The sequence below is a fragment of the Sphaerodactylus townsendi genome, linkage group LG01, assembly GCF_021028975.2.
Source record: "Sphaerodactylus townsendi isolate TG3544 linkage group LG01, MPM_Stown_v2.3, whole genome shotgun sequence".
Classification (NCBI taxonomy): domain Eukaryota; kingdom Metazoa; phylum Chordata; class Lepidosauria; order Squamata; family Sphaerodactylidae; genus Sphaerodactylus; species Sphaerodactylus townsendi.
In genome coordinates, this window is record NC_059425.1 from 161,191,903 (window position 1) to 161,219,806 (window position 27,904).

General features: G+C 41.9%; 1 protein-coding gene across 3 annotated transcripts in view; it reads left to right on the forward strand.

Annotated features, from left to right (window-relative positions):
* The window catches only part of GREB1 (growth regulating estrogen receptor binding 1), a 100,823-nt gene that overhangs the window by 46,521 nt on the left and 26,398 nt on the right, over nt 1-27,904 (forward strand). For 2 of the 3 annotated variants that reach the window (XM_048498713.1, XM_048498732.1), the window contains exons 5-17: nt 3,204-3,386; nt 6,761-6,904; nt 10,243-10,356; nt 12,933-13,055; nt 14,125-14,265; nt 14,387-14,572; nt 15,564-15,914; nt 17,219-17,347; nt 19,190-19,315; nt 21,936-22,133; nt 22,219-22,399; nt 24,401-24,596; nt 25,689-25,825. In XM_048498713.1, the coding sequence (XP_048354670.1) occupies nt 3,204-3,386; nt 6,761-6,904; nt 10,243-10,356; nt 12,933-13,055; nt 14,125-14,265; nt 14,387-14,572; nt 15,564-15,914; nt 17,219-17,347; nt 19,190-19,315; nt 21,936-22,133; nt 22,219-22,399; nt 24,401-24,596; nt 25,689-25,825 (2,209 nt within the window). The remainder of the gene's footprint in view (nt 1-3,203; nt 3,387-6,760; nt 6,905-10,242; nt 10,357-12,932; nt 13,056-14,124; nt 14,266-14,386; nt 14,573-15,563; nt 15,915-17,218; nt 17,348-19,189; nt 19,316-21,935; nt 22,134-22,218; nt 22,400-24,400; nt 24,597-25,688; nt 25,826-27,904) is intronic. The other variant, XM_048498722.1, reaches the window with a different exon arrangement.

A 27,904-nucleotide genomic window follows, 5' to 3' on the forward strand; every position in this document is an offset into this window, starting at 1 on the left:
ACTTGCCCTTTGCACGACTGCCCTCAAGACTGCTGTGGAAATGCCAGCTGGTACAAAAAACAGCTGCCCAAGTCCTTACAGGGACTCCATGGCAAACTCATATCCAGACAGTGCTTTAGAACATAAGAACAAGCCAGCTGGATCAGACCAGAGTCCATCTAGTCCAGCTCTCTGCTACTCGCAGTGGCCCACCAGGTGCCTTTGGGAGCTCACATTCAGGATATGAAAGCAGTGGCCTTCTGCTGCTGCTGCTGCTCCTGAGCAACTGATCTGCTAAGGCATTTGCAATCTCAGATCAAGAAGGATCAAGATTGGTAGCCATAGATTGACTTCTCCTCCATAAATCTGTCCAAGCCCCTTTGCCAGCTACATTGGCTCCAGGTGGAGTATCAGATCAAATCCAAGGTTCTCGTATTAATCCTCAAAACCCTAAATGGCCTGGGATCATTATATTTACAAGACCTCCCTCTCCTCGTAGAGAGCTTTGCACTCAGTAAACAACGATCTTCTGGTAGTTCTTGGCTCTTAAACAGTCTACTGTCCTCAATCAGGCCCAGGACTTTTTTGGCCTGGTATAGCACTCTGTTGAGTGAGACCAGAGTCTTGCATGATTTGTTGCAGTTTTGCAGGGCATATAAGATGGAACTATTCTGCCAGGCCCATGGCTGATGATGGCAACTGTTTTCCATCATGCTGGTCTCCTTTTCCCTTCCTGTGACGTGACAGATAAAGATAGTGGGCAGGGGATATTGGGTTTGACTGATAAAACACAAATTCAGTGGCACCAAGGTACTATTGTAATTTATGATAATTTCATGGGTTTTATAATATTGTTTAGCATGTGATTTTCTTTTGATGGAAGTCACTTTGAGCGCATTTGGGGGAAGGGTGCTCTAGAAGACAAATAAATAGATAAATAAAATCCACATGGACAACTGAACTTTTCTTCCCCTCCTCCCCAGAAGCTGATCCTCCAGTACTATGTTATTTTTTTCTATTTGGATTGCCTCATCATAGGGTTTTCAAGTCAAGGGTTGGTCAATTCCAATTTATTACAGTCAAAGACCAGCAAGGGTTGGTCAGAAATGGTTTATCATTGCCTTCTTCTACACAGGAGGACTAACTGGTACTAAAGGGCACTGCCATTGTCTACAAAAAGTTCCTATCACCAATGGAACTGTCTGTTCTCTTCTGTTGATCCATGATCCTATTGATCCCTGAAATGGGTGGATGCATCTTTGTCTGGTGTCTCAAATGTGAGAATTCCATTTGGAATGATTCTGCGAGGAGTTTAGCCTCTCGATACAGTCTAGACCAGGGGTGGCCAACCTATGGCACTCCAGATGTTCATGGACTGCAATTCCCATCAGCCCCCCACCAGCATGGCCAATTGGCCATGCTGGCAGGGGCTGATGGGACTTGCAGTCCATGAACATCTGGAGTGCCATAGGTTGGCCACCCCTGGTCTAGACCACCTACCCTATTGCTCCCAGGTTCACTGACACACACAACCCCCTGCCCTCGACAACAGTCAAGTGCATGTCCGAAAGGGGGAGAGAAGATACTGGATATGATAAAATAATGATAACAATTTTAAAAAGATAAAATACATTTCTTGAAAAACTCAGAAAGATCAGAAATGATGAAGTGTGCTATACATGGAGACAGCTATAAACATTTCAAATAAAAAAATCAAAAATGTAAATTTTAAACAAGTTCAACATTAACCCAGCATTTCCTACTCTTCTGTTAGTACTGAATCCAAAGATTGAGATGTTTCAAACATTTCTACATCAAGTGAAAATTAAGCTAACAACAGCCTGGGTATAAATATTTTTGACTTAGCAAATAGAAGCCCTTGTCATTCATCACAGTGTTGATGATCCTACTCAGGGACATAGCTTCATAAAATGGCATCTGGAGCCATCCACCATACAACTGTGCCCTGTTTTGATTTCCATGAGGAGAGCCCGGATACAAGACTGTCGGAGGCCAGGATTACACTGCGCACCAAGGCTGACCCGCTCTAGTTTTATACTGTTGGCTCCACCTCCCAAGCTTCACCAATCAGGAAGCCTGCAGTTCAAAGCTGGGCCCAGACCAGCTGGGCCAGCATCAAACAGCCATGCACCACCCTGGTCTCCATATGGAGATTCAGGGTGGAGTGAGTGCTCGCTCACTGGCATTCAACTGCTAACCCTAACCCTAACCCTGCCCTGAACTCCACAGGGAGTTTGGTCTGGAATACAGTTATGAGGGTGGGCGCATGCTTGCAGTGCACCCCCAAGGAAGAGGTATCTGGGGCTCCAGCCCTCCTTCTGCCCCCTTGTTACACCACTGTTCCTACTTCATACACTGGGAGAGAATTCTGTACACAATCCTCTTGAGATTCTAGTCTACCATTTTATGTTGGGCAAAGACCACATTTTCTGGCTTTAGTACACATGATCTGAAACCTATCTTATTGAGATTTTTTTTTGTCTTCATGTGTATAAGTGCTTGAAAATACCCAATGGTAAACATGCATGTCAAAAGGATCCCAGTATGTCAGCTTGGACTTCAAAAAGTGTAACAATTGAAAAAGGCTTCCATGTGTTGTTGTTTATCTGCCATCAGGCACGGGATCCAGTTTTTGGCACTGGATTTGAAAAGCTGCATTTACTGATTCTGTCAATTCTTGTGCAAAAAAATCTTACCAAACAACACTTTGAAAGCAGTTGCAAGGACAATACTTTTTCTTCATGTTTCACACACTAAAACAATTTTGTGGGTAGAATTGTGGGTAGAATTGTTGTGGGTAGAATTGAATTATTTTGGTTCCCACTGGCAAAGTCTGAAATTTGTAACTAAGCTGTTGGCCACTGGGTAGCTTCTGTGACATCAATTTGTCCGTGTTTCCAATCCTTCCCACTCTATTGATCTGTCTGTCTGGCAATCTTAACCGAACAGAAAAATGGGATTTCCATCCCTCTCCAGTATGTCACTAAAATCACTAGAAGGAGATTGAACTGTTATTAGAAGTAGACCTTTAGTGAGAGAAATCTGACACCTAAACAGCATTTATATGCCTTTTCTCCTGCAGGAGGAAAAGAAAGGTTTAGATTGACTGCATTCTTTTACACCTAGCTCAAACAACCAGAAGTGCATTAATGGTGCTCTTTTTTACTTATCTCTCCCCATCTTTGTATTGTTTATTTCATCAGGCTTTTCTGGCAATTGTGTCGGCTGCAGCAAGAAAGGCTTCTGCTACTTTACAGAGTTTTCCAATCACATCAATCTTAAGCTGACCACTCAGCCCAAGAAACAGAAACACTTAAAGTATTATCTGGTCAGGAATGCACAGGGTACGCTGACCAAAGGATCTTCAATCTGCTGGAAGGGGGCAGGTGAGATAACAACACTGTCCCATTAGAGCTCTTGGCTTCTTTGGGAGGATTTAAGAGTTTTGCAGATATATGTGTGCTTAGAAATAACTCTAAAGTGGAAGGGATGAATGAAAACTCTTTAAAAACCTCAATAAAATGATCGGCTGGTACAGGTGTCTGCTACTGAGGAAGTAGCAGCCCCTTTGTAGTTACAGAGGGAGAAATCAAAGCTTGCCAAATTGCATTACTGAGGTTATAAGTCTCACTCATGTTACGTTTGTGTCTTCCACAAGTTATTTACTCCGTTCTTCTGAATAAAGTTCGTTTACTGTTCCTTCCTTCGGATGGTTCAGGACAGCCAGTGCCCATTCTGAAGCTTTTCTATAGTAGCCCCACTTGTGAAACAACCTTCCTGAGTGAGTAATAAATAACTTTGTTACTAGCCATGTAAGGCCAAATTATTTAGAAGGGCTTTCCTTTTGGGTGAATGGTTATTTTTACAAATCTCAATCTGCCGCCTGGCCTCATATAGAAACCATGCATTCCCACCTCGTGAAGAAGGCAATAGGGCAGTGGTGGCGAACCTTTGGCACTCCAGATGTTATGGACTACAATTCCCATCAGCCCCTACAATTGGCCATGCTAGTAGGGGCTGATGGGAATTGTAGTCCATAATATCTGGAGTGCCAAAGGTTCGCCACCACGGCAATAGGGCATTCAGGTTTATGAACTTGACCCTGAGGCGCATTGGCTGGTATGATTGATCTTGTTGCGGATGGTTTAAGAGTTTTTTTTTAACAAACAAAGAACCTTTATTGGCATAACAATATTATAACTTGTATCAGTGTTCACCTTATATATTTCGTTAGTTATAATCACAAACACATTCGTTATAATCACAATCACTTATTTTCTAGTAACATCCAAAAGGTAAGTCCAAAATCATCACTGATAAATCCAGGATCATCGATGTTAAGCCGGGTAAGTATTCAATTCATACTCTTCCATAAATTCAAACTGCCATGCAGGTAAGTGTCCAATCTATATGGAGTCATGTATATACATCAGAAGTTATTAAATCCAAAATAATTCGTCAACGTCGTTTCATGTACATCCATGTTTGTACGTATTCTTAATTCAAAAGTTGTGCACAGGAAAAAGTCCAAAGTCTATTTTATACAAGGAGGAAAACGCATTGCGCCTAATATACGTTTTTCGATAGCTTCATCAGCCTCACAATTTATGGCAATCATTTATTTTGGCTTCACTTGGGTATTTTTCTCTCAGTTCTGAGCTGAAGTTTCCCATCATGCTACTTGAAAATAAGTGATTGTGATTATAACTAATGTGTTTGTGATTATAACTAACGAAAAATATAAGGTGAACACTGATACAAGTTTGTGTATATATATGCATCTGAGAGATTTCTATAGCTAGAACAGCTGTCGTAGTTTATTTACCAATATTTACTGCTGCACCCCTTCGTCTTGTAGAATAACAATATTATATACACAAGTCCACTTAACCAAATAGAGGGAAACTAAAATAAATGTACAGGAAAAGAGGCTGATGTGGTTTAAGAGATTTTTTAAAATCAGCTGTGAAGCATATTCACGAGTTATATAATGAGCCCATGTGCTGTGCCTGTGATAGTGTTTGCAGCAAGAAATGCAATATTAGCTGCATTCACATGGAGGTTCTCTGCTCCTTAACTTCCAAACTGCAGTGGGTTTTTTTGGAGCTTCCATGAAACATTGGCCTGTCCCACACAGCACAAAAAAGACATTCGTAGGATGTCTTAAAAAGAGGTGACTGCTTCTTTTTTACTCTGCACACTCAAAATAAGATGTCCTGGGAATGTCTTAAAAAGAGGTGGCTGCTGGTTTGGTTCCAGACAGCAAAAGCATCAGAGGGGGGGAAAGAGGCTTTTTCCTGCCCAACTATTTTGCTCTCTGGTCAGTTTCACCCTCAGCTTGCACTCAGTGTTGTGTGTGTTATTGAAAGGATTCTTCCTGGTCCATTTGCTGAAGGTTTCCTCAGGACGTTTGCTTTGCAGGCTCCAATCCTGGACACCTAGTTGTACTCAGCACTTCCTGCCAATTCTGGCAATATATAGTTTTTCTAATTTTTTAATTTTATTTTTGAGAAGCTATCTTCAAAGATACACAGACATGCACCACAGAATCTTAGCTGCTTGAAGGACAGCTTTAAGCATTGGGTAAACCTGCCCTCTGTGGACTGTCTTGCTTTTTTCTTACTGCACAGAAAAGGCGTTTAAAAAAAAAGACACCTTGATCTGAAAATAAGGTGTCTTGGGGAAAAAGCTGGGCAGAATTTCCTCTGAAGACGTCTTTTTTTTTTAAGGTCCTCAGGATGTCTTAGTTGTGCTGTGTGGAATGGACTAGCGTCCTCTAATTGTGCAATTCTCTGGCTTGCTCCTCAGTCAATACATCCTTATTCAAACATCATTTGGTACAGCCTTTCCAGGAAGAAAACAGTCCAACCATGTTAGTAAACTGGACAAGAAAGTGCATATTTTCAAAGGTGGTGCCCTCATCCGTGCCACTTTCCTTTTGACAGCTCCTTGCAGTTGCGATTTTCCCTGCCATATCACCAGGGGGCTCTTTGAGAGCTTTATTTAAAATTGGCACTTACTGTGACGCAATTGCATGATAACATTATAATGATCAGGCACCATGATCTACTTGTTCCTTTGAATACCAAACTTTCATTTAAAAAGGTAAGTCTCAGCATGGTGTAGCAGTTAGGAGCAGGTGGATTCTAATCTGGAGAACCAGGTTTGATTCCCCACTCCTCCACCTGAGTGGCAGAGGCTTATCTGGTGAACCAGATGTGTTTGTGCACTCCTACATTCCTGTTGGGTAACCTTAGGCTAGTCACAGTTCTCTGAGAACTCTCTCAGCTCCACCCACCTCACAAGGTGTCTGTTGTGGGGAGAGGAAGGGAAAGGAGCTTGTAAGCCACCTTGAGTCGCCTTACAGGAGAGAAAGGTGGGGTATACATCAAAACCCCCTCCCCCTCCTGCTGCTGCTGCTTCTGCTGCTTCTTCTTCTTCTTCTTCTTCTTCTTCTTCTTCTTCTTCTTCTTCTTCTTCTTCTTCTTCTTCTTCTTCTTCTTCTTCTTCTTCTTCTTCTTCTTCTTCTTCTTCTTCTTCTTCTTCTTCTTCTTTTTGTATTCATAACTCTAAAAATTAGGGGGATAGAGACTTACTTTAAAAAAATGAAAACTGAAAATTTAGAAGACAGAGTAGATTAGGAGTTCCCAGCCTTTTTGAGCTTATGGGAAATTTCAGAATCCTAACATATTGTGATGAGTGCAAAAGGTTTGCAGGCCTCTTCAAATAGTTCTTACTGGTCACACTGTTTTTTTTAAAGAGTTCAGAAGCCGTCAATCCTCATCCAGCGCTCGTTCCAACGCCTTGTTCCAGCCTCCAGAGAATACAAGTTCCTCAGTAGCTGTTGTAAATGAACCAGTTCTAGCACCGCATTCAGTTGTTCAAGCTGGGACACACCAAACAGGTAAATAAGTCTTACTATGGTATTCTGTAATTGTTCTGTGCATGTAAATATCAGAAGCCTGAATGACCAGATAATGACAAAGCATGAGTATGTTGGAAGACCAGAATATACAAGGATGTCAGAGATTCATAGGTGATTCCATGGCTCCTGCTTCAGTTTTTACTATTAGAATCAGAAACATGAAAACTAGTGCCGGGAAAGAAACTTGGGACAATCCCAGTGGTAAGTGTTCCCTCAGCATTAGTTTTGAGGACCAGACAATTGCCAGTTTGGTGGAAAAAGGACCAGTATCGTGAACGTGTGCATGATGAGTAATATGAAGTTCAGTCAAATGTGGTACTTACTCTACCCATATAAAAGCATCTCTGCATAGGCAAACCACACGGTTCAGGATGGCACAAATAATAATAATAATAATAATAATAATAATAATAATAATAATAATAATAATAATAATAATAATAATAATAATAACAACAACAACAACAACAACAACAACAATAATAATAATTATATAGATAGATAGATAGATAGATAGATATAATATAATATAATATAATATAATATAATATAATATAATATAATATAATTATAATAATATATAATTATAATAATATATATAATTATAATTATTATATTATAATTATTATAATTATAATTATAATCAATCAATCAATCAATTAATTAAATTTAATAGACCGCCCTACCCCCGAAGGGCTCAGGGCGGTTTACAAAACAATCAACATTTGAATATAGCAAATAGTTTCAATTAAAACAATAAATAAATTAAACATTAAAACACTAGCAGCAGTGATCTTCCACAATTAAAATAAATAGATGATGTCTGGCATTAACCCCCCGGGAGGGGACTGTTATTTGGGTAGTGACTGCAGTTTTGAATATGACATAATATAAAGTGTGAAGTGGTTTGTTTTTAGGAGTGATAATGGTACCCTTCAGACACATGTCTGGCTGAAGGATGTATTATGGTGTGTACATTGTAGAAATATTCAGTATTTTGAAATATCCATTGTAGAAATATCCAGTGTTCCAAGTCAGCTTGGAAGCAGTAATGGGCTGGACGAGGACCAACAAACTGAGGCCGAATCCAGACATGACAGAGGTTCTCTGTGTTCCGGGCTCCTGAGTCCACAAGCTCATGGGACACCCAGGTCTGGATGGGGTTGTATTGCCCCAGAAGGACCGGCTGTGAGATCAGGGGGTTCTTTGCTGCCCTGGATTCTTTGCTGTCTTTTGAGGTTCAGGTGACAGTGGTAGACAGTGAAGAAGAAGAAGAAGGAGGAGGAGGAGGAGGAGAAGGAGGAGGAGGAGGAGTTTGGATTTATATCCCCCCTTTCTCTCCTATAGGAGACTCAAAGGGGCTTACAATCTCCTTGCCCTTCCCCCCTCACAACAAACACCCTGTGAGGTAGGTGGGGCTGAGAGAGCTCCAAAAAGCTGTGACTAACCCAAGGTCACCCAGCTGGCATGTGTTGGAGTACACAGACTAATCTGAATTCCTCAGATAAGCCTCCACAGCTCAGGCGGCAGAGTGGGGAATCAAACCCGGTTCCTCCAGATTAGAATGCACCTGCTTTTAACCTACTATGCATATGGAAAAAGAGCATTCCCTTCCTACTTCTCCCTGCAGCCTTCTGACCCATGTTTAGGCAGGTCTCAATACCTGGGAATAAACTTGCATTGGAAAGAGCTGATGAAGGGAGGGGAAACTGGGGAAGATCCACAACCATCACAACCTTCAGATCACTGGATCCAAGCCCATGCATATATATTTGCAACTAAATCCCAGTAATGTATTGTCGAAGGCTTTCACGGCCAGATTCAACTGGTTGTGGGCTTTCCTGCCTGTGTGGCCGTGATCTGGTGGATCTTGTTCCTAACGTTTCGCCTGCATCTGTGGCTGTTATCTTCAGAGGTGTATCACAGAGGGAAGTCTGTGTCACACTGTGTCCAAAGAGAAGATGGCAGCCACAGATGCAGGCGGGCATATCAAAGTAGATCCTGGGCTCTATTTGCCCGGAAAACCCACCACAACCAAATCCCAGTAAGTTCAGGGGGACTTACTTTAGAATGGATTTTTTAAAAATGCACTCACTAGAGTACTAATGGTAACATACTAAGATATAGAGTAATTATTATGGTATAAATAAAGCGAGGGGAGTGAGGGAGAGAGGGATGGCATGCAAGGAAGGGGGAAGGGCCCCAGCATCTGGACATGGTCCACCCACCCTAGCGAGGGGAGGGAGTGGGAGGGGTGCCATGCAAGAGAAGGGTAGTGATGGAGGGGAGTGAGGGGTGGCATGCAAGAAAGGGGGAGAGCTCCTGGAATCTGGACATGGCCCACCCACCCTAGCGAGGGGAGGGGGGGTGGCTTGCAAGGAAGCGGGGAGGGGTTACAGGATGAAAAAAAACCCTGGTACAATGTCTTTGCCAAGGATAAATCAGATCTTTCAGAATTCACTGACTCTGTATTGTAAAATATAACATTCTGGCATCAGTGCCAGTGGACTCTGAAAGAACACCACCACGGGACCTCAGTCATCTTAAAAAGTTTATAATAGCATAGTAATATAATCTCCCTGTAACAGTGCGTCCTATGCAGAGTTACACCCTTCTAGGCCAACTGACTTCAGTGGGTCTAGAGCAGGGGTCTGCAACCTGCGGCTCTCCAGATGTTCATGGACTACAATTCCCATCAGCCCCTGCCAGCATGGCCAATTGGCCATGCTGGTAAGGAACTGATGAAATTGTGATCCATGGTATCTGGAAAACCCAGGCTTACTCTAGAGAGGATATAACCTCTTAGGAATATGAAATATGAGTAAAGGCATCATTGCCCCATAACTGGGACATTTAAAAAGCTACTTCACAGTGAATTGGTATCCATAGTACCATTCATGCTGGCCTGAAGAATTTATCACAGAAAATGCTTGCTAGGAGTACTAGGCCTCTCAACAAAAACCAACTCGCTCTATCAGCAAACAGAAGATTTCCATTTGGGAACCAATAAGCAATGATTGTTGCTCCATGAAGGTATTTGCATTCTCTTATGTAGGTTTTCCTTTCTTACTAAGTCATGGCATTGTACTGGGCTATACCAGTCAGATTTTTGTGGAGCCCATACCATGAGAAACATGCATATGTAATAATATAATGGCACCTGATATTAAATGGTTGTTTAGCAGAGATAACTCTAGTAGTGAGTTCGATAGAGATACTCCATGAGATCCTGAAAGGAAAGCTGAACCCATGTTCTGTACGGTAAGCTATTCAGTGTTTATTATATTATTATATTTCCCCGTTTTTTATTCTCACAGTATCAGACCACCTCCCATCAACAGTATGTTACCCAGTTTACAACGGCAAAGAGTCTCCTCAACAGCATTCAGTGAAAAGCAATTTATCGTCTCTGACAAGACCATCAGTATTAGGTATCTTCTTCTGAACTGGCTCAGACTCAGACCCAAGGCATGGGACCTTGGTTGCTTAACTGGGGCTGGCAGAAGTGCTGTGGCTGCAACAAAACCCATGCTCCTGCCTGCAGCCACAATCCAGGTTGATCGTCAGCAGTTGGGAGGGGCAAGGGTGTGGCCAAGGCATGGCCGCTGCCCAAGCGTGGTTGGAAAGAAGCCATTGAGGAGAGAGAAAGGGAGGTAAGGGAGAAGAAGGCAGATCTGGCAGTTGACTGGGACTTGCTCAGGCAAAAAAGAGTGGTGGTCTGGGAGAGGAACCCAAACTTCTTTAAAAGAAGGCTTCTCAGCCTGGCCAGAGAAAAAAAATAAGGAAGGAAAACTTCCTGATGGAAGGAAGGACCATCCCAAGAAAGGAGAGGCCATGTTGTACCTCTTCCCCTTTCTAAGGTATGAAGAAGACTACACCTTTTGATGGCAAGATGGCTAAGGATGGGTCAGTGGGGGAGGAGCTCACAACCCACAACTTGAGATGAACTAGCATTACTTTCCATGCCATAGAAATAGAATACTGTACACAACATGAACTAGTGGTGCTTCCTGATGACACATATACTCTTCATACGTAATTCTCCAGAAGAGGTGCTTAGAGAATGGTGTCAGGCAGTGGTGGGATCCAAAAATTTTAGTAACAGGTTCCCATGGTGATGGGATTCAAACAGTGGCGTAATGCCAGTGGGGCTGGGCGGGGCACGACGGGGGCGTGGCTGGGCATTCCAGGGGCGGGGCATTCCTGGGTGGGGCTGTGGCAAGGATGCAGCCACTGCGCCGGTCCTTGGGTGGGAAACAAATGCAGGCGCAGGGTGCCACGCACGCCGGTGCACCTCCTGCTAGACTGCTTCAAGTTCTGCGGCTACTGCTGAGGGGCCGGAGGAGGCGTAACTAAGGCAAAAATCATGTGGCAAAATCACGAATTAGTAACCCCCTCTTGGCACACACAAATAATTAGTAACCTACTCTCGGGAACCTGTAAGAACCTGCTGGATCCCACCTCTGGTGTCGGGGCAGACCTTTTAAACCAGTCCAGGAGCTAAACAGGCCAAACTGCCACTATAAGGCTGGCAATACCACAGTGGTGGCTCTGTTCTCTCTGGGAATTTTTACTGAAGTTAAAGATGAATGAGTGGAATACATCATTCTCCCTTTAAGTGTATTCTTTCATCAGACCTGTGAGCTAAGTTAGGCTGAGGAAAAGTAACAGCCCCAAGATAACCTAACTAGCAGGCTGAGTGGATATTGCTCCCCCACCTTATTCAGCTATCACTGTGCTATACTGGTTCAAGCAAGCTACTATATTAATGAGTTAATGTTTAGGACCAGTGAAATGGTTCTTGATCAGATTTTTTTTAATTGTATTTTTGGGTCACCAGTAAATCTGTAACTTGTGAAGAGCTAGGAACATTTTATGTCATTGGCCTGTCAGAACAAAATCTGAGGATGTTACAGAGAAGAGCAGTGCTTCTCATGCCGTAGCTGTTCTTTGTACAGAGAACACAGTGCTAGGAATCAAAGTTTCCTACTGATAGTATGAGTACAGGACAAGATGTCTTTCCCTCACAGCACAAGTCTTTCCTTCATAGCACAGGTGAAGCCTTCACTTCTGTGTTTGTTCAACCATGACCAAACTTTGCTGTGTGCACAGAATCTAATGCTTGTTAATTTACAAGTGGATGTCTATGATTACACCTCCTTTAATAGAAGCCACTAAATTAATGGCAATCCAAGAGGTAGCGTGGTTAGCAACCCTAATTGATTATGAATAGGGAAAGGGAAATGGCTAGGAAGATGAATAAATGAATGTCTCATACTGCCATCTTGTGGTAAAATTGTAAAACAAGGTAAATGTTCTCTATAACCCCAGTCTCTCCCACCAACCTCAGATGAGAAGAAATTATGGACTCTTATCTGGGTTGGTTAATAGAATGGGAAAAGTAATGTGTGGAAAAGTAGTAGCCATGCTTCTAGTCTACTGGATTCCACTACTCCTAATCAAGGGGGGGAATTACCAGTAGGCCAAAGAAGGGAAAATTCAGTTTTATTACAAACCCACCGACCCTCTAATAAGCTTTTATCCTTTACAGATAAAACTTAAAATACAAGTAGAGTTTATTTCACAAAGGGGTTGGATAGTCAGTGGTAGGCCCACATGTTGGGGTGAAAAACTCAATACAATTAAAAGTTGGAACCACAGAAGTAAAAGTCAACTGTCTGTCCAACCCCCCCGCCCCGCCCCGCCCCCTGGCCACTCAAGTCTCTCATACTTTATATTTCTTCCATCTTGTCTTGCTTTCTTTGGTGCTGATGTGAACAGAGGATCTTGTCTTTCTCCTCAGATGAGATTTTCTTCTCAGAAATGTCCTCTTCCTCAGAAATGTTCTTTTTATCTCTCAGTCATCTCCTACAAACTTTCCTTCAAGAACAAAATCACTCACAATTCAACCAGGGACCGAGGTTCCGGGTTACACTTAAAATAAGCCGTTCGGAGCCTATGATAGTTTTCATGCTAGTAATTATATATTTTACTTTATGTTATCTAGGGACTTTAACAAATTCGGGGCCTCCTAAAAAACGCCACAAAGGTTGGTCACCAGAGTCTCCATCATCTAATGAAGCCTGGCATTTGCAACCCAATCCGCAGATCACCAACCGAAATAAAAATGGCAAGTGAAGAATATTCTTTGCAGTAGGAACTGAGCTGTTGTGCCAGGAGAAACAGTCACAGCGCCTTTGCAACATTTGTGTTAGACTACTGGAACATGTTCTGTCTGGTCTCTGTGGTTTAGAAACTTCTGTTGGTTTAAGAACATAAGAACAAGCCAGCTGAATCAGACCAGTGTCCAGCTCTCTGCTATTCGCAGTGGCCCACCAGGTGCCTTTGGGATCTCACATGCAGGATGTGAAAACAATGGCCTTCTGTGGCTGTTGCTCCTGAGCACCTGGTCTGTTAAGGCATTTGCAATCTCAGATCAAGGAGGATCAAGATTGGTAGCCATAGATCGACTTCTCCATAAATCTGTCAAATGTTTAAAATGAGGTTGCAAGGGTCTACAATGACAAGTTGTAATAGTAATGTAAAGCTTGTGCTACTTTAGTTATGTTAACTCCCAGTGTGTTTCTAGGCTCTATTCAGGTTGCAGGTTCTTATCATTAAAGCCCTAAATGCTTCAGGTCTGGAATAGCTAAAAGATTACACCTGCTCCTGTCAGCCTGCCCTGTTTTCTAAAGGCCATGCATGGTGTCTTCCACTGGGAACTAACCGTAGATAAAATTAGGTTGGTGGAACCTGTGGGTGGCCTTTGTTTTTTTGTCACTCCTGCCTTCATTGCTTTAGGACTGAATTAATTACTTTTCATTTCTAGTAGACCTTTAAACTGGATTAAATCTGGCCATGGATTAAATAGAAAAATGTTGTTTTCGTTCCCTAGTCTATTTTAAGTAGTTGTGTATTATCTGTATATTAATTTTCTAAGGTATTTGTTTTCTATTTTGAGTTTACTTGTGAACTACGTTGAAGATATTTTGGTAGAAAGATGGTTGAAAGGAGATTATTAATTGAATATGCTTATACTGAAGTCTTTGATCTGTCTGGTCATGTGAAGTTTGAAAGTAGAAATGGATTAATGTGATTCTCCCCCTTCCCTTCACAGAGCCAACATTTCAATAAGTACATGATTTTTAAGTGATCTGTTGTAATTTAGCTCCAGCTAAACTCTTTAAATTGATTTTTAGAGGGCGGAGGAGGGCTCTCCAGTTTACCTCATGCTGCCATGGTTGGACCTGTGTCCTCTCCCTTGGTGGCCTCCGGAGAGCCAGTTTCAATCCCTGACAACTTGCTGAAAATATATAAAGCAAAGCCGGTCATATTTAAAGGTAATGTATAATGTTTTTTAACAGGCACTTTAAAGAAGTGTGTTTTCCTTCTTTTTACCTTGTATTCTGTTTACTGTTCTTGCACACATGGAATCCAATACAATTGTTCTTTGTTTCACAGGGCATGGAAACTTCCCTTACCTTTGTGGTAACCTTAATGATGTCATAGTCAGCCCCCTTTTGTATACGTGTTACAAGAATTCACAATCTTTGTCTAGGGCTTATGAGCAATATGGAGCCTCAACAATACAGCCAATTTCAGATGAAATGCAACTCTTATTGACTGTCTATTACCTTGTTCAATTGGGTGAGTTTTCCAGCTTGGACTCCCATCATATTGCAGAGATTTTGATTTGAACTGCAAATGACCGCTGAAAAAATAAACGTTAAGATATAGTGGATGCAGCAGAAATTTTTCTTTAACTTTATAACTGGAAATAAATCACATAATAAACTGAATTAACTTTATTGTTTTGAGGAATTTAACCCCCAATATAATTGCTGTAAATTTTAAGATTTTTCTGCAAGTCTGGATAAAAATCCCCCTTCTGCCATGATGGGCCCAAAATGCACATTTAGATATTTGTAGATTGTCCTGCACCTGGCTTTTAGATATATGGATACAACAGAGTGAATTCTAATTCTGAAATAAGAGTTGCCTACACTTTGTGCAGACTTGGTCTTTGAAATGCTTTGCCCTTCATTATGAAGACTGGTGGATGGGGGCAAAAGAAATAATTTTTATGGAAGGGGTATTTCCTATGAAACTACACAGCTGATAGGTGTTATTTGACTGTTCTCATGATTACCTTGTAGTACATATTACAGACTTCAAAAATGTTTTCTACATATGGAACAATTGCCACTTCTCAATGTTATACTGGCACAGGGTACACATCCAACACCAGGAACTGAGCACTTGGATAGTTTGCATGTGTGCCCTAGTCAGAAAGATCTTTAGCCCTCTTGAGATGAAACGCCAGTGGTGAAAATAATGTGAAGAGGTGTAGAACAAGTATGCTTTCATTGTCCCCCCTCCCCCCTCTGACCCACCTATTTGTATTGTTGAAAGCTTTCATGGCCAGAATCACTAGGGTATGGATTTTCCGGGTTCTATGGCCGTGTTCCAGTAGCATTTTCTCCTGACGTTCCACCTGCATCTGTGGCTGGCATTTTCAGAAATGACCTTAATGTTTGTTGTCAAGCTCAGAACACAAAATAGGCTGCTATTGTTATAAGATTAATTCTTGATATTTGCTTCGGATGCCAATTTTGCTTTTGATGCCATCTTTCCATAGCTCCAGACCAGGTTCCTTTGATTGAGGATTTAGAACAGATCTTCATGCGTTCATGGAGGGAGCTGCATCTTTCTGAAATCCGTCAGTATCAACAAGCCATTCCACAAGCTTTTCCTCAGGTTCCTGGCCCGATTGCACCAGTGACATCCACTCAACTGCCCTGGCTAGCAGGACTGGCTGCCAGCTCTTGTAATGACAGTGTTCACATCATTGAGTGCAGCTATTCTTTAGCTGAGGGGCTCTCAGAAATGTTCAAGATGCTCATGGAGGGAAAGTTAGTGAAGACCAATTATGTGGTGATCATATGTGCTTGTCGAAACAGAACCATTGATTCTTGCATTGCTGTCACAGGTGAGCTATTGAGGAAAAAAGATGGAACATTCCAGAATTTTTGTGGTTTGTGGCTGTTAGTCCCAAATAAAGTGTAAGCTCAGCCATCATCTAAGGCTGACACTCATCCCACAATGCCACACTGCCTTTGTTTATCAAGAACTTGGGTATTGTACTGCATGAAAGTCTTCAGGTGCAGTTTGTAACAGAACCTTGGTCTAAAGACCACTCTGCTTTTAGTTCAAGTATTTCACAGTGCAACCATTTGCCTAGTCAGTGATGGCGAACCTTTGGCACTCCAGATGTTCTGGACTACAATTCCCATCAGCCCCTGCCAGCATGGCCAATTGGCCATGCTGGCAGGGGCTGATGGGAATTGTAGTCCAGAACATCTGGAGTGCCAAAGGTTCGCCACCACGGGCCTAGATTATCCAGAGCAGAAGAGTTTTGACTAAGCAAACTGTATGGTAGAAGAGGCAAGGCCAAAAGTTAGTGATACGGTAATATAAAAATTAATACTCAGCTTTGTCTTTCATGTTAACATTGTTCAGAGACAATATCTTGCTGTAATCTGTATATCTGCCCTGTGAGGTAGGTCAGATTTTATTATCCCAGTGTAGCAGAGTGGCTGAGATTGAGAGTAGCTTGACTAGATCCCCTTGCAATAGTGTCATTTTAAGCAGAGTTACACTCTTCTAAGTCCATGGAGTATGGCACTGCTGAGCACAGTGGTGAATTTGTGGCAGAAATTTCACCCAGGAACCTTTCACTTCACAGTTCCATTTTTTCCTCAGCGATTATTTTACGCCACCTCATAAGTAACTATATTAACAGTTACTTCTTTAGAAATGCTGTGCCCACACATTGTTAGATCTTGTGCTATAGCAGTCATTCACACAGGAAAATCCAGTAGCGTATTATTGCTATACCACAGTAGCCATTGCTATGTGGATGCAGTCTTATGAAATAAGCATTTTTTTCTCTATATATATCAACAAAGATCTGATTTTCTGAGTTAACCCCTATATGAAGGAATTTTGCGGTAGTGGAAAAACAGAGAATAGAGCCATGTTCCGAACTTAAAAAACCTGTTGTGACAAATTAGCCATGTGACAAAATTGAACAGCGATCCTAAAGAAAATGTCTATCTGTCTTGCCCACCGAATACCCAGTGAGGCTTCATGAAATTTATGCCATTAATCCAAGTATTCGTGAGAAAGGGACGAATTTGATAAAATAATTATTGGTGAGCTCAATTTGAATTGCACTTCAAATATTTAAATGAACAAATAACAGCTCGGGTCCCTCCTATCTATATTTCTTAGGGAAACACCAAGCAAGAATACTATCTGAGAGTATGCTCACGCCAACGGAATACCAAAAAGAAGTTAGCTATGAACTGGTGACTGGGAAAGTAGATGCCCTAGGGACTTTCTTCAGTACTCTCTGCCCAGGTAAATCTATACAAAGACATCAGATTTAAAAGACTTTATAAGGACAAAAAGATTCTGATCACTTCTGAGACTCTGTCTAAGATTTTTTATTCTGAGACAAAAATTCCACAGTTCTAGTGTAGGGATCCCCAAACGTAATGAGCCTATGGACACTTGGGAATTTTGAGGAAATGTAGGGGTTTCCATCACAAAACGGCAGCCATGAGAGTCAGGGTAACTCACACAGTGGTTGTGGGGGCAGTCATAAAATGTTGAGGGGCTCCAAGCTAAGCAGTGTCCTATGATGGGGCAGCTATTTTCAAATGAATGCTTCCTCCAGACTCAAAGATGAGGCCTTTTGGGGACTTCTGAAACACCTCCTACTCTATTGGGTGGAGGAAAGCAGAATCAGCTCTTTGCTTGGGGGAAGAAGAAAGTGGGTACCAAGAAACGCATCAGTGGGTACCAGGTGGCCACACTGAGGATCACTGATGTAGTCTATTCAACTGCTTTATTTTGCAGCAGTATAAATAGCAACTTGACAACTACCGCCCTTGATGGTTGTTATTTCTGAGGCAGCAACCTCTGACAGACTACCAAAAAAATCAGTGTGTGTTAAAAATCTCCATGGCTTCTGTTAGACAACGAGGTTGCAAGAAAGATCTGAGAACAGTTGCCAGCCCAAACATGAGTCAGGATTACCCACTCAGGCTTTGCTGTCTGTTTCATATAGTTCCAGTGGAGGACTGGGCTACCTAGAAATTTCTGCCAATTCAAATGCATCCTGGGCTGCTCCTTCAGAGCTGTAGCTAGGATTAGGACCAGTGGGTGCATCAGTTCTTCTGGAACGCTGCTTTTCCCTAAGCATTTTTCAAAAGAAGAATTGGAGATATTACTATTTCTGTTTAAATAATGAGAGCTTGTTAACAGGTACATTTTGATTGTTTTTTTAAAAATTCATTTTGCTGCTGTAATTTCTGTGTACAGCAAGTTACTTAAAGTGGGGAAAGATAATTTCTTCTTATAGGGGAAGTAGCCAGCTTCTTCACAGCAAAACATTATGGCCACACTGTTTGGAAATCAGAGTCCCTCAGCTATGATGTTACTTCTCCTCCATGTGCAAATTGACTTTGGGGGGAGGGGAATCTGTGGAAGTGAGGAAGGCTGGCTACAACCCTTCTGTGTATGTTTCACATCCCACTCAGATCCCCTTCAATTTCAGTTTTCCAAAGATGCATTACTAGATGTGATGCATCATTCAAAAGGGCTCTCGGATGTATAGTAGCTCAGCATTCAAAGCTGAACTTCAGAAGAAGAGTTCGTTTTTATACCTCATTTTTCTCTACCTTTAAGGAATCTCAAAGCAGCTTACAAACTCCTTTCCCTTCCTCTTCCCACTATAGACACCTTGTGTTGGTGGGGCTGAGAGAGTTCTGAGAGAACTCTGACTATCCCAAGGTCACCTAGCAGGCTTCATGTGTAGGAGCGGGGAAACAAATCCAGTTCATCAGATTAGAATCCGCTGCTGTTAACCACTGTGGTTAACCTATGGAATTCCTGGTGTATGTTTCCTACAAAAACATACACGATTCAGGCCACTGTATTCCATTAAGGCAACATTTGATAAGGGGCTTTCAAACTATACCACCAAGGAGCACTTTAGCCATCTTAATGATCAAGCCGTAATTTGTAAAGTGGCCCTGGTTTCATGCAACACTGACTTTAATTATTTTTCATCCCTTGTAAGGAAAAAGAGGTTCTTCTCCCCTCATATGTTTTATGGGTTGTTTATAACTGGGCGACATTAAAAAAAATCGGATTTCATGGATTAAGAATGACAGTCATTTTCTTTTGGTTGACTAGATGGAGATGTTGATGTTTTGCTGGACAAATTTTATCAAGAAAATCAAAGCCACACTTCACCATCTCTCCCTGCTTCAGTCAATAAAGCAGTAACACTGGACATAGCTGGTACAGCTATGTGTACAAGTAAGTTTTGAGTACGAGTTGCCAACAAGTAAGTTTTGTGTACAAGTAGCCAACAAGTTTTCAGATTTTTAGTCTTCCTTCCTTCCACAGAGTTCAAGGTAGCATTTTAGCTTCATGAGAATGCTAGTGACGTTGAGAGCCAATGATTTCAGAGTTCAACAGGGACCTGACAGTTGGTTTCCTGCATTCAAACTCACCCTCTAGTTCCAGCCTGAAAGCACCACTTGAAAGGCCTTCAGATCTGTTGAAACTCTGTTGTGTATTCTGAATAGTACCACACAGATTTCAGGCAGATGTGCACAATCTGACAGAGCATTCTACGTCCTCTACAATATTGCAAGAGATCCAGGATGCAACTCTTGGATTTCACAGCAATATTATTTAAAATAGTTCCTCCCTCATTGCTCATTCAAGCCAACTCTCAGCTCTTCGGTCACCTATACTCCATTCACAATGTCAATTAAGGCATCCCAAAATTATTTTTGGTATTCACCAGTGATGTTTTTTCATGGAATCACTGGGCCAAGCAACACCAGATGATCATCAATTGTGATTGAAATTCAGCTATGTAAGGAAAAAGTCTGTGTTACTTGTTATTGGAGTGTTTGAAATTTGCTGTTTTTCAAGTTGCATAGCTTTCATGCTTAACCCATGGCAACTGGATCGGAAACAATCATGTTGAAGTAGGTTTGAGCATATTTCACTGCTTGAACTTGAGAAACGCACTTCATAGAAGAGGCTTTCTAAGTTGTCATCCATGAGGAGCTGAGCAGATCTGCCATTGTTTTAACAGTCAAGTCTACATCTCTTGATTTAAAAAGATCTCAATGTATCTGGAATAAAAAGTATTTCCCCATTCATCTCCCCGTCCCCCCATTCTTTGAACATTCCTTACAGCTTTTTTTTCTTTATTGAGTCCAGCTTCTTTCTCCAAAAATAAAATGCTTGGCGCGTGGCTCCCCAACAGGTTACTCTACATAACACATACGAAGAACTCTTATGCACATGTTGTGTGTAATGAATCAAGCTGCCAAATGCTATGTTTTTTTCTTTGAATTCTACATGTTTCTCTCTTTTTGGTTCTAGAAACATTCTCCCTTCATTTTTCCTTCATTGTTTTCCTGAGCACTTTTACTGTGATTTTTTTCTTTCTGTTTTCAAGCCAGCTTCTTTAGAGCATGGGATCATGTTGAAATGGTCTTTATTTCTCTACCCCACCAAACACCTGGCACTTCTCCACATCCTCAAGTAATGCCCAACCTCCCCTTCAGCCATTTTCTCCCCATCCTCATCCTCCATTTTGAAAAGAATTTTATTTTTTTTTCTCTTTGTCTTAGTGAACTAGCAATATAACCCTGAGGCAGAAATAAGAAGCAGGGGCAATTGGATCAGTTTTGTCTGTTTCACCTAAAGCTAGCAATGTTAATGTTTAGGCGCAGATACAAAAAGCAGGTATGATTGGATTAGCTTTGTCAATTTCACCTAGAACTTATGATGTTAATGTTCAGGCACAAATACAAAGAAGCAGGGATGATTGTATCAGTTTTGTGAGTTTCACATAGAGCTTCCAATATTAACATTCTGGCACAGAAAAAAAGAAGTAGGTGCGATTGGATTAGCTTTGTCACTTTTATATCAAACTAACAATGCAACATTAAGGTGAAGATACACTGTGTCCGTAGTTAGGCATGAGTGAAATTGACACGGGACTGCCAAAGTAGTGATTGTGTATTACTAAATCTGTAATTTTGCTGAAAAATGTGTTTGGGGAGCTGGGTGATGTGCTTCTGTTACTTGAGGAAACAGTGCCTGCTCTAGTAGGGTTTTTTTTAACTTCCATTTTGTGTGGATAGTTTTCTCCAGTAGGTTTTATTGACTTCCTTTTTGTTGGGGTAGTTTTCAATGATAGAAATGGAGGCTGAAACATTTTTTTAAAAAAATTGTTGCATCAGTGTAACTGTGCAACAACTTTAGAGTGCCTGCACAAAAGAAAAAAAGGGGGAGAAACTGTTTATTTGCATCAAGGATGACATCCCAACACCACTAGGAATAAAACGTTTTCAGCAGTACTGTGGAGAATAAATGCAGCTGCTTTTCTCAACGAGTCTCAAAGCTGCTTGCAAACTCCTTCCCTTCCTCTCCCCTAATAAACACCTTGTGAGGTAGGTGGAGCTGAGAGAGTTCTAGGAGAACTGAGACTAGCCCAAGGTCACCCAGAAGGAATGTAGTAGTGAGGAAACAAATCCAGTTCACCAGATTAGAGCCCACTGCTCATGTGGAGAAATGGGGAATTACCTGGTTCTCTGAATTATAATCCACATCTCTTAATCACTGCACCATGCAGGGGTGGAAAAAATGATGAGGTAAATGGAGGTGTATGGAATGATTTCACAGAAAACATTTCCAAGATCTGTGGTGTGTACATGTAGAAAAGGTCTTTAATGTAACATTAAAAAAAAGGTGAAGCAAACCAAAGTGCCATACCAAATTGTACGTCAAAGTTTCTGATGCAACTCTCCATAGGATTCATTCTATACATAATGGAGAAGCAAAACTTGTAAATATTTAACTATTCACTGTCCAACCCACTTTTAAACCATATTTTTGCTTTTTTTCCTAGGTTATAACCTTGAGCGGCATCAGATTCGTCCCTTCCAGCTTGCTGTAGCTCAGAAACTGCTGTCTCACGTTTGCTCCATCGCAGATTCCAGCACTCAAAATCTTGACTTGGGTTCCTTCGAGAAAGTTGATTTTCTAATATGTGTCCCCCCTTCAGAAGTGACGTATCAGCAAACGTTGTTCCACCTCTGGCATTCAGGTGTTCATTGCCACAAATGTGTACAAAATAACATCAACACTGGTGAGGTTTGGATTGCCTGACATTAGTTGTATTCATCTTTCAGGTGTTCTATTAGAGCTTGGCTTGGAGAAGGAGCATCTTACGAAGCAGAGAATGGAGCAGTATGTAGTCAAACTGGACACAGACGCCCAGACTAAATTTAAAACCTTTTTGCACAACTCTATGCAGAATCCACACACACTCTTTGTCCTGATCCATGACCATGCTCATTGGGACCTTGTCAGGTAAGAATGATTCAACTTTTCAGTGTACAGAATTAGATATGGTTGCGGTACAGTACAGTTTCATTGCATTTGTATAGGATGGTGGGCTTCTAGTTCTCGTGAAACTTGCCTTCAGAGATAGAATTGGTTCATTTCTCACTGCCTTTGTCATTAACACCCAAAGTAAATTGACGCGCTGAAGCATCCTGAATGTAACCATATGACTTCAAAGCAGAAGAGCTCCACTCCTCCCCACCCACAGTTCCATCAGCATGATCTGGGGGGAAATAGTGTGGACTTTAATTTGATTAAAATGGCAATGAGTGCAATCTTACACCCTTCTAAATTCATTGAAGTTGGTAGGGGTTGAAGGGTATAACTCTGCTTAAGATTGCGCTCCAAAGAAAGTGAATGCAGGAGAGGGGAGAGGGAGGGAAGCCAATGTACTATCTAAATGACCCTGATTATAGTGAAAATTGAGATTATTGTACATCCATATCTGCAGGGAATTGGATGCCACAATTGAGAATGGTCCAGAGGGGGTGTCCAGTTATTTTGGATCAGTTTCAGTTAATGAGGCCTGAGGATTTGCACACGTTGCTTGCTTGATATCAGGCCAACAACATGCCTTTTAGATCCTTGTGCCTCTTGGCTTATTAAATTACTAGAATACTAGAACAATACTAGAACCAGGGGGCATTCATTGAAAATGCTGGGGGGAAGAATTAGGACTAATAAAAGGAGACACTTCTTCACACAACGTGTGATTGGTGTTTGGAATATGCTGCCACAGGAGGTGGTGATGGCCACTAACCTGGATAGCTTTAAAAAGGGCTTGGACAGATTTATGGAGGAGAAGTCGATCTATGGCTACCAGTCTTGATCCTCCTTGATCTCAGATTGCAAATGCCTTAGCAGACCAGGTGCTCAGGAGCAGCAGCAGCAGAAGGCCATTGCTTTCACATCCTGCACGTGAGCTCCCAAAGGCACCTGGTGGGCCACTGCGAGTAGCAGAATGCTGGACTAGATGGACTCTGGTTTGATCCAGCAGGCTAGTTCTTATGTTCTTATGTTAAAGCTGCCTGCCTAGTATGATAGAATGAATATAGGGCAGTGATGCCGAACCTTTTCGAGACCGAGTGCCCAAACTGCAACTCAAAACCCACTTATTGATCGCAAAGTGCCAACACGGCAATTTAAACTGAATGCTGAGGTTTTAGTTTAGAAAAAACGGTTGGCTCCGAGGCGTGCGTTACTCGGGAGTAAGCTTGGGGGTAGTCATTGGCTTTGCTTTGAAGCAACCGGGCAACTCTTCCAACAGGTGAATCACAACCCTAGGAGGGTTTACTCAGAAGCAAGCCACATTGCCAGCAACCAAGCTTACTCCCACGCTTTAGTTCTTTGCATGAAAATCAGTGGGGTTTAATAGCGCTTAACAGGGTTACCTACACTGCTTCCCCAAAACTAGGTCTTAGGTTTAATGCTAATAATCAAGCCCAGCAGCCCAGGCCAGCCTAGATGTGTGTGGAGGGGGGGGCGATTTCCCCCCCACATGATGAACTCTGTGCGTGCCCACAGAGAGGGCTCTGAGTGCCACCTCTGGCACCCATGCCATAGGTTCGCCATCACTGATATAGGGGATAGTGAATACCTCCTTGAGAGAAGTGGTGGTTCTGATGGCTCTCAAGGACGTGTTTGTGTGCCCCCTTCTTAACGGAGCTTCTTTAGACCCTGAAGATCTAAACAACTACGGCCTGGTGGCCAACATATCTTTTTTAGCCAAGATATTAGAGAGCGTTGTGGCCTTTCAACTGCAGGCATGCTTGGAAGAAGCTGATTGTCAAAAAAAATGTCCAAAAAAAATTATGACTGAATTAGTCACTCATTGACACCACTGATTATTGGTGTTCTTTTTTGAGTTTAGGAAGGTTGAAAAATGAATCCATGTGTTTGTATTTCATGTTATGTATATCTTTAAAAGGCTAATCCTTGAAACCATTCTCTTTCTCTGTCTTTTTTAAGCAGTGCAGTTCACAGCCTTTACCCTCAATCTGATCCAGCAGTGGGCCTTGTGGACAGACTGCTTAACTGCAGAGAGATGAAAGAGGCCCCAAACATTGTGACGCTTCATGTGACTTCCTTCCCCTATGCTCTGCAGACCCAATACACCCGCATCAGCCCTTACAATGAAATCCACTGGCCATCATTATACAACAATGTAAGAAAGATATTTTTAGGCTCCCCTTTTAGGCTCTTAATGAACTTTTTTAATGCTGAGTTTGACTGTGAATATAATGTTATGTGATTGACAGGGTTAAAACAGAATAACGGGGCTTCAATAAATGCTAATCTCCAGTCTGTGGATATTTTTCTTATCTTTTACTAACCCCTTGATAGCCCCTTTTGGGCTTGATTCCTTCTTTACTCCCTCACCCCACCCCACCCCAGACTGAGAATGCTTTGAGGATGGACATTGATGTTTTTGAGCATAGCATCCATCTGCTGACAAGCACAATGTAATATTTGCTGAAACTGGTATCCTCATTTGAGCCAAGTACCTTATTGCTCCTACATTGCCGCAGAAGATGCTGGGCTATACTCTTAGGGCCTAGCTGTATGATATATGTGATATGCCCAACCTGACTCAAAATCACATGTACCTATTTGCTCCTTTCTTGGGCCCCACATGTCTTCAGTGACATCATCCCAAGAGATGTGGAGCATCAAACTATGCAGCAGAGGGAAGGGCCCACCTTCTTTTTGGAATCTTTGCTCCTATCTTTGAAGACGTCAACTTCCGGTAGCAGACAGAATAGGGTTATACAGGTTTCCTTGGTTTCTCGTTGCCAACAGAAGAGAAAAAAGAGATGGCACTCCGTTTTTAAAGGTGTTTCATACAGATTCAATAGTTTATGCATGCAGCTTTGATTTGATAAGCCACTTCAAGCAAACAGATGTTATGTAAGTCAATAAGTAAGTACCATGGGTTAACAGGCCAGACTATGCAGAATTTGACTGAGGTGGGGGCGATCTTGTATCTAGCTGCCAATAGAAGAGGGTCATGACCTTTGCATAGTCAACTGTCCTGTCACGCAGTGGTTGCCAGTAACCAAACTAGCTCTAAATTAGTGCAGGTAAGCATCTTGATTCTATAATTCTTGGTTAAAAGGAAATGCAATATTAACTGTGGAACTAGAATAGAGTATTGTTCACAGTCCTGAATGTATATTTGTTAAGATGTCTGAACTGGTGAACTGCTGAATAATTATTATGAAGCATTCCTTTAAATTTACAGTCTCATTTGTCCTAGGGAGTGGACTTATACCACGAAAGCAAGAAGTACTATGGACTGTCTGAATTTATTGAATCCACACTTTCTGAACACAGTCTTCCATTGCTTCGTTACGACAGCTCTTTTGAAACAATGGTCATGGCTTATGGGAAAAGGTACCACATTTGGCTTACAATGTTATTGACATTCAATTGATATTCAGTACAGCGCTGCAGAAAGGATGGTATTCCATGAAATAGAACAGTTCGGTCTTGTAACTAAATTTACTCAATTTAATCGTTGCCCTTGGTCAAATATAGATCTATATATTAAAAAACTGTATGAAGTTTTTAACAACTGCAGACATTCCTCTTATCTTCTCATTGGAGTATCAGTGACAAAAAATACAGGCAGATATTAAAACAGGAGCCCACCCACCCCAACCTCTTACCTGTGCTCTCCGCTCAACCATGTAGTCTAAGTGGAGCTGCACTACATAAACAGTGCATCTTCTCCTTCTTCATTTACCCTCTCCGATATGGAGCTCCCAGTGGACCCTCAGGAACATCATGTGTGTCCTGCTGCTCTTAATTTTTCAGTCTTGCTGCTCTTCTTCTTTTATATTTTCCCCAGTCTGCTCTCTCAGTCTTTCTCTTACACACATACAAGCATGCACATACACATATGCACACACACACACACACACACATTTTTATCCCACTTGGCAGATCTGATTGGATCTTGCCCAGTTGTCAACACCAGTTAATGTTCCCATGCCAGAACCCCCAGCCTATGAAATTCATGCTGCTTTCCTAACATCCCCTTTCTGGTAGTCAGTATTCTTTCCAGCAGATCCAGGGTCATCTTGGGCAAGAAGGGGAAGATGCCAGGTTCCTTCTTGCCTATCCTTCTCACCTAGTGTTGGACTAAGATTGGCCATGCTGGCCGGGGCTGATGGGAATTGTAGTCCATAACATCTGGAGTGCCAAAGGTTCGCCACCACTGGACTAAGACCTGAAACACCTCTATTCACATCTCTACTCCTTAATCGTGAAGCTTGCTGGGTGATCTTACATAAGAACATAAGAACTAGCCTGCTGGATCAGACCAGAGTCCATCTAGTCCAACTCTCTGCTACTCACAGTGGCCCACCAAGTGCCTTTGGGAGCTCACATGCAGGATGTGAAAGCAGTGGCCTGCTGCTGCTGCTGCTCCTGAGCACCTGGTCTGCTAAGGCATTTGCAATCTCAGATCAAGGAGGATCAAGATTGGTAGCCATAAATTGACTTCTCCATAAATCTGTCCAAGCCCTTTTTAAAGCTATCCAGGTTAGTGGCCATCACCACCTCCTGTGGCAGCATATTCCAAACACCAATCACACATTGTGTGAAGAAGTGTTTCCTTTTATTAGTCCTAATTCTCTCTCCCCCCCCACCCCCAGCATTTTCAATGAATGCCCCCTGGTTCTAGTATTGTGAGAAAGAGAGAAAAATTTATCTCTGTCAACATTTTCTACCCCATGCATAATTTTATGGACTTCAGTCATATCCCCCCTCAGACGTCTCCTCTCCAAACTTAAGCATCCCAAACGCTGCAGCCTCTCCTCATAAGGAAGGTGCTCCAATCCTTCAATCATCCTCGTTGCCCTTCTCTGCACTTTTTCTATCTCTTCGATATCCTTTTTGAGATGTGGCGACAAGAACTGAACACACTACTCCAAGTGCGGTCGCACCATGGCTTTATATAAGGGCATGACAATCCTTGCAGTTTTATTATCAACTCCTTTCCTAATTATCTTGGTCCTATCATGCACTCACAAGACTGTTGTGGTAAAATGGAAAAGGAGAGGAATGAAGTATGCTACCCTGAGATCCTTGGAAGAAGCGCAGGATAAAAATGTAACCAATAAATACAATAACAACTGAGTAAATAAATGTACATGATTTCCAGTCTTGAGAAGTCATGAGGTAATGATGCTGGTCAGAGTTTAGAAGCAGCTGTTACTGATGGATATGCAGATAATGCTGGTAGTGGACTGCTTGGTCCTGCTGGGGGAATACTGTTGTCTGGTGAACACTGGGTAGCATCTTTCCTCATTTTATTAGGTAAGAATTAATTTCTGAGCGTTATGAAATGGAAACTTGACAGTTCAGCTTTAGATAATTTAATAGCAAAGATGATAAATGATAAGAAAAGGTTTTGTGGGCACATCGTGTTCTATAAGCAGTTCACCCTCCAAAAATGTTTCCTATATT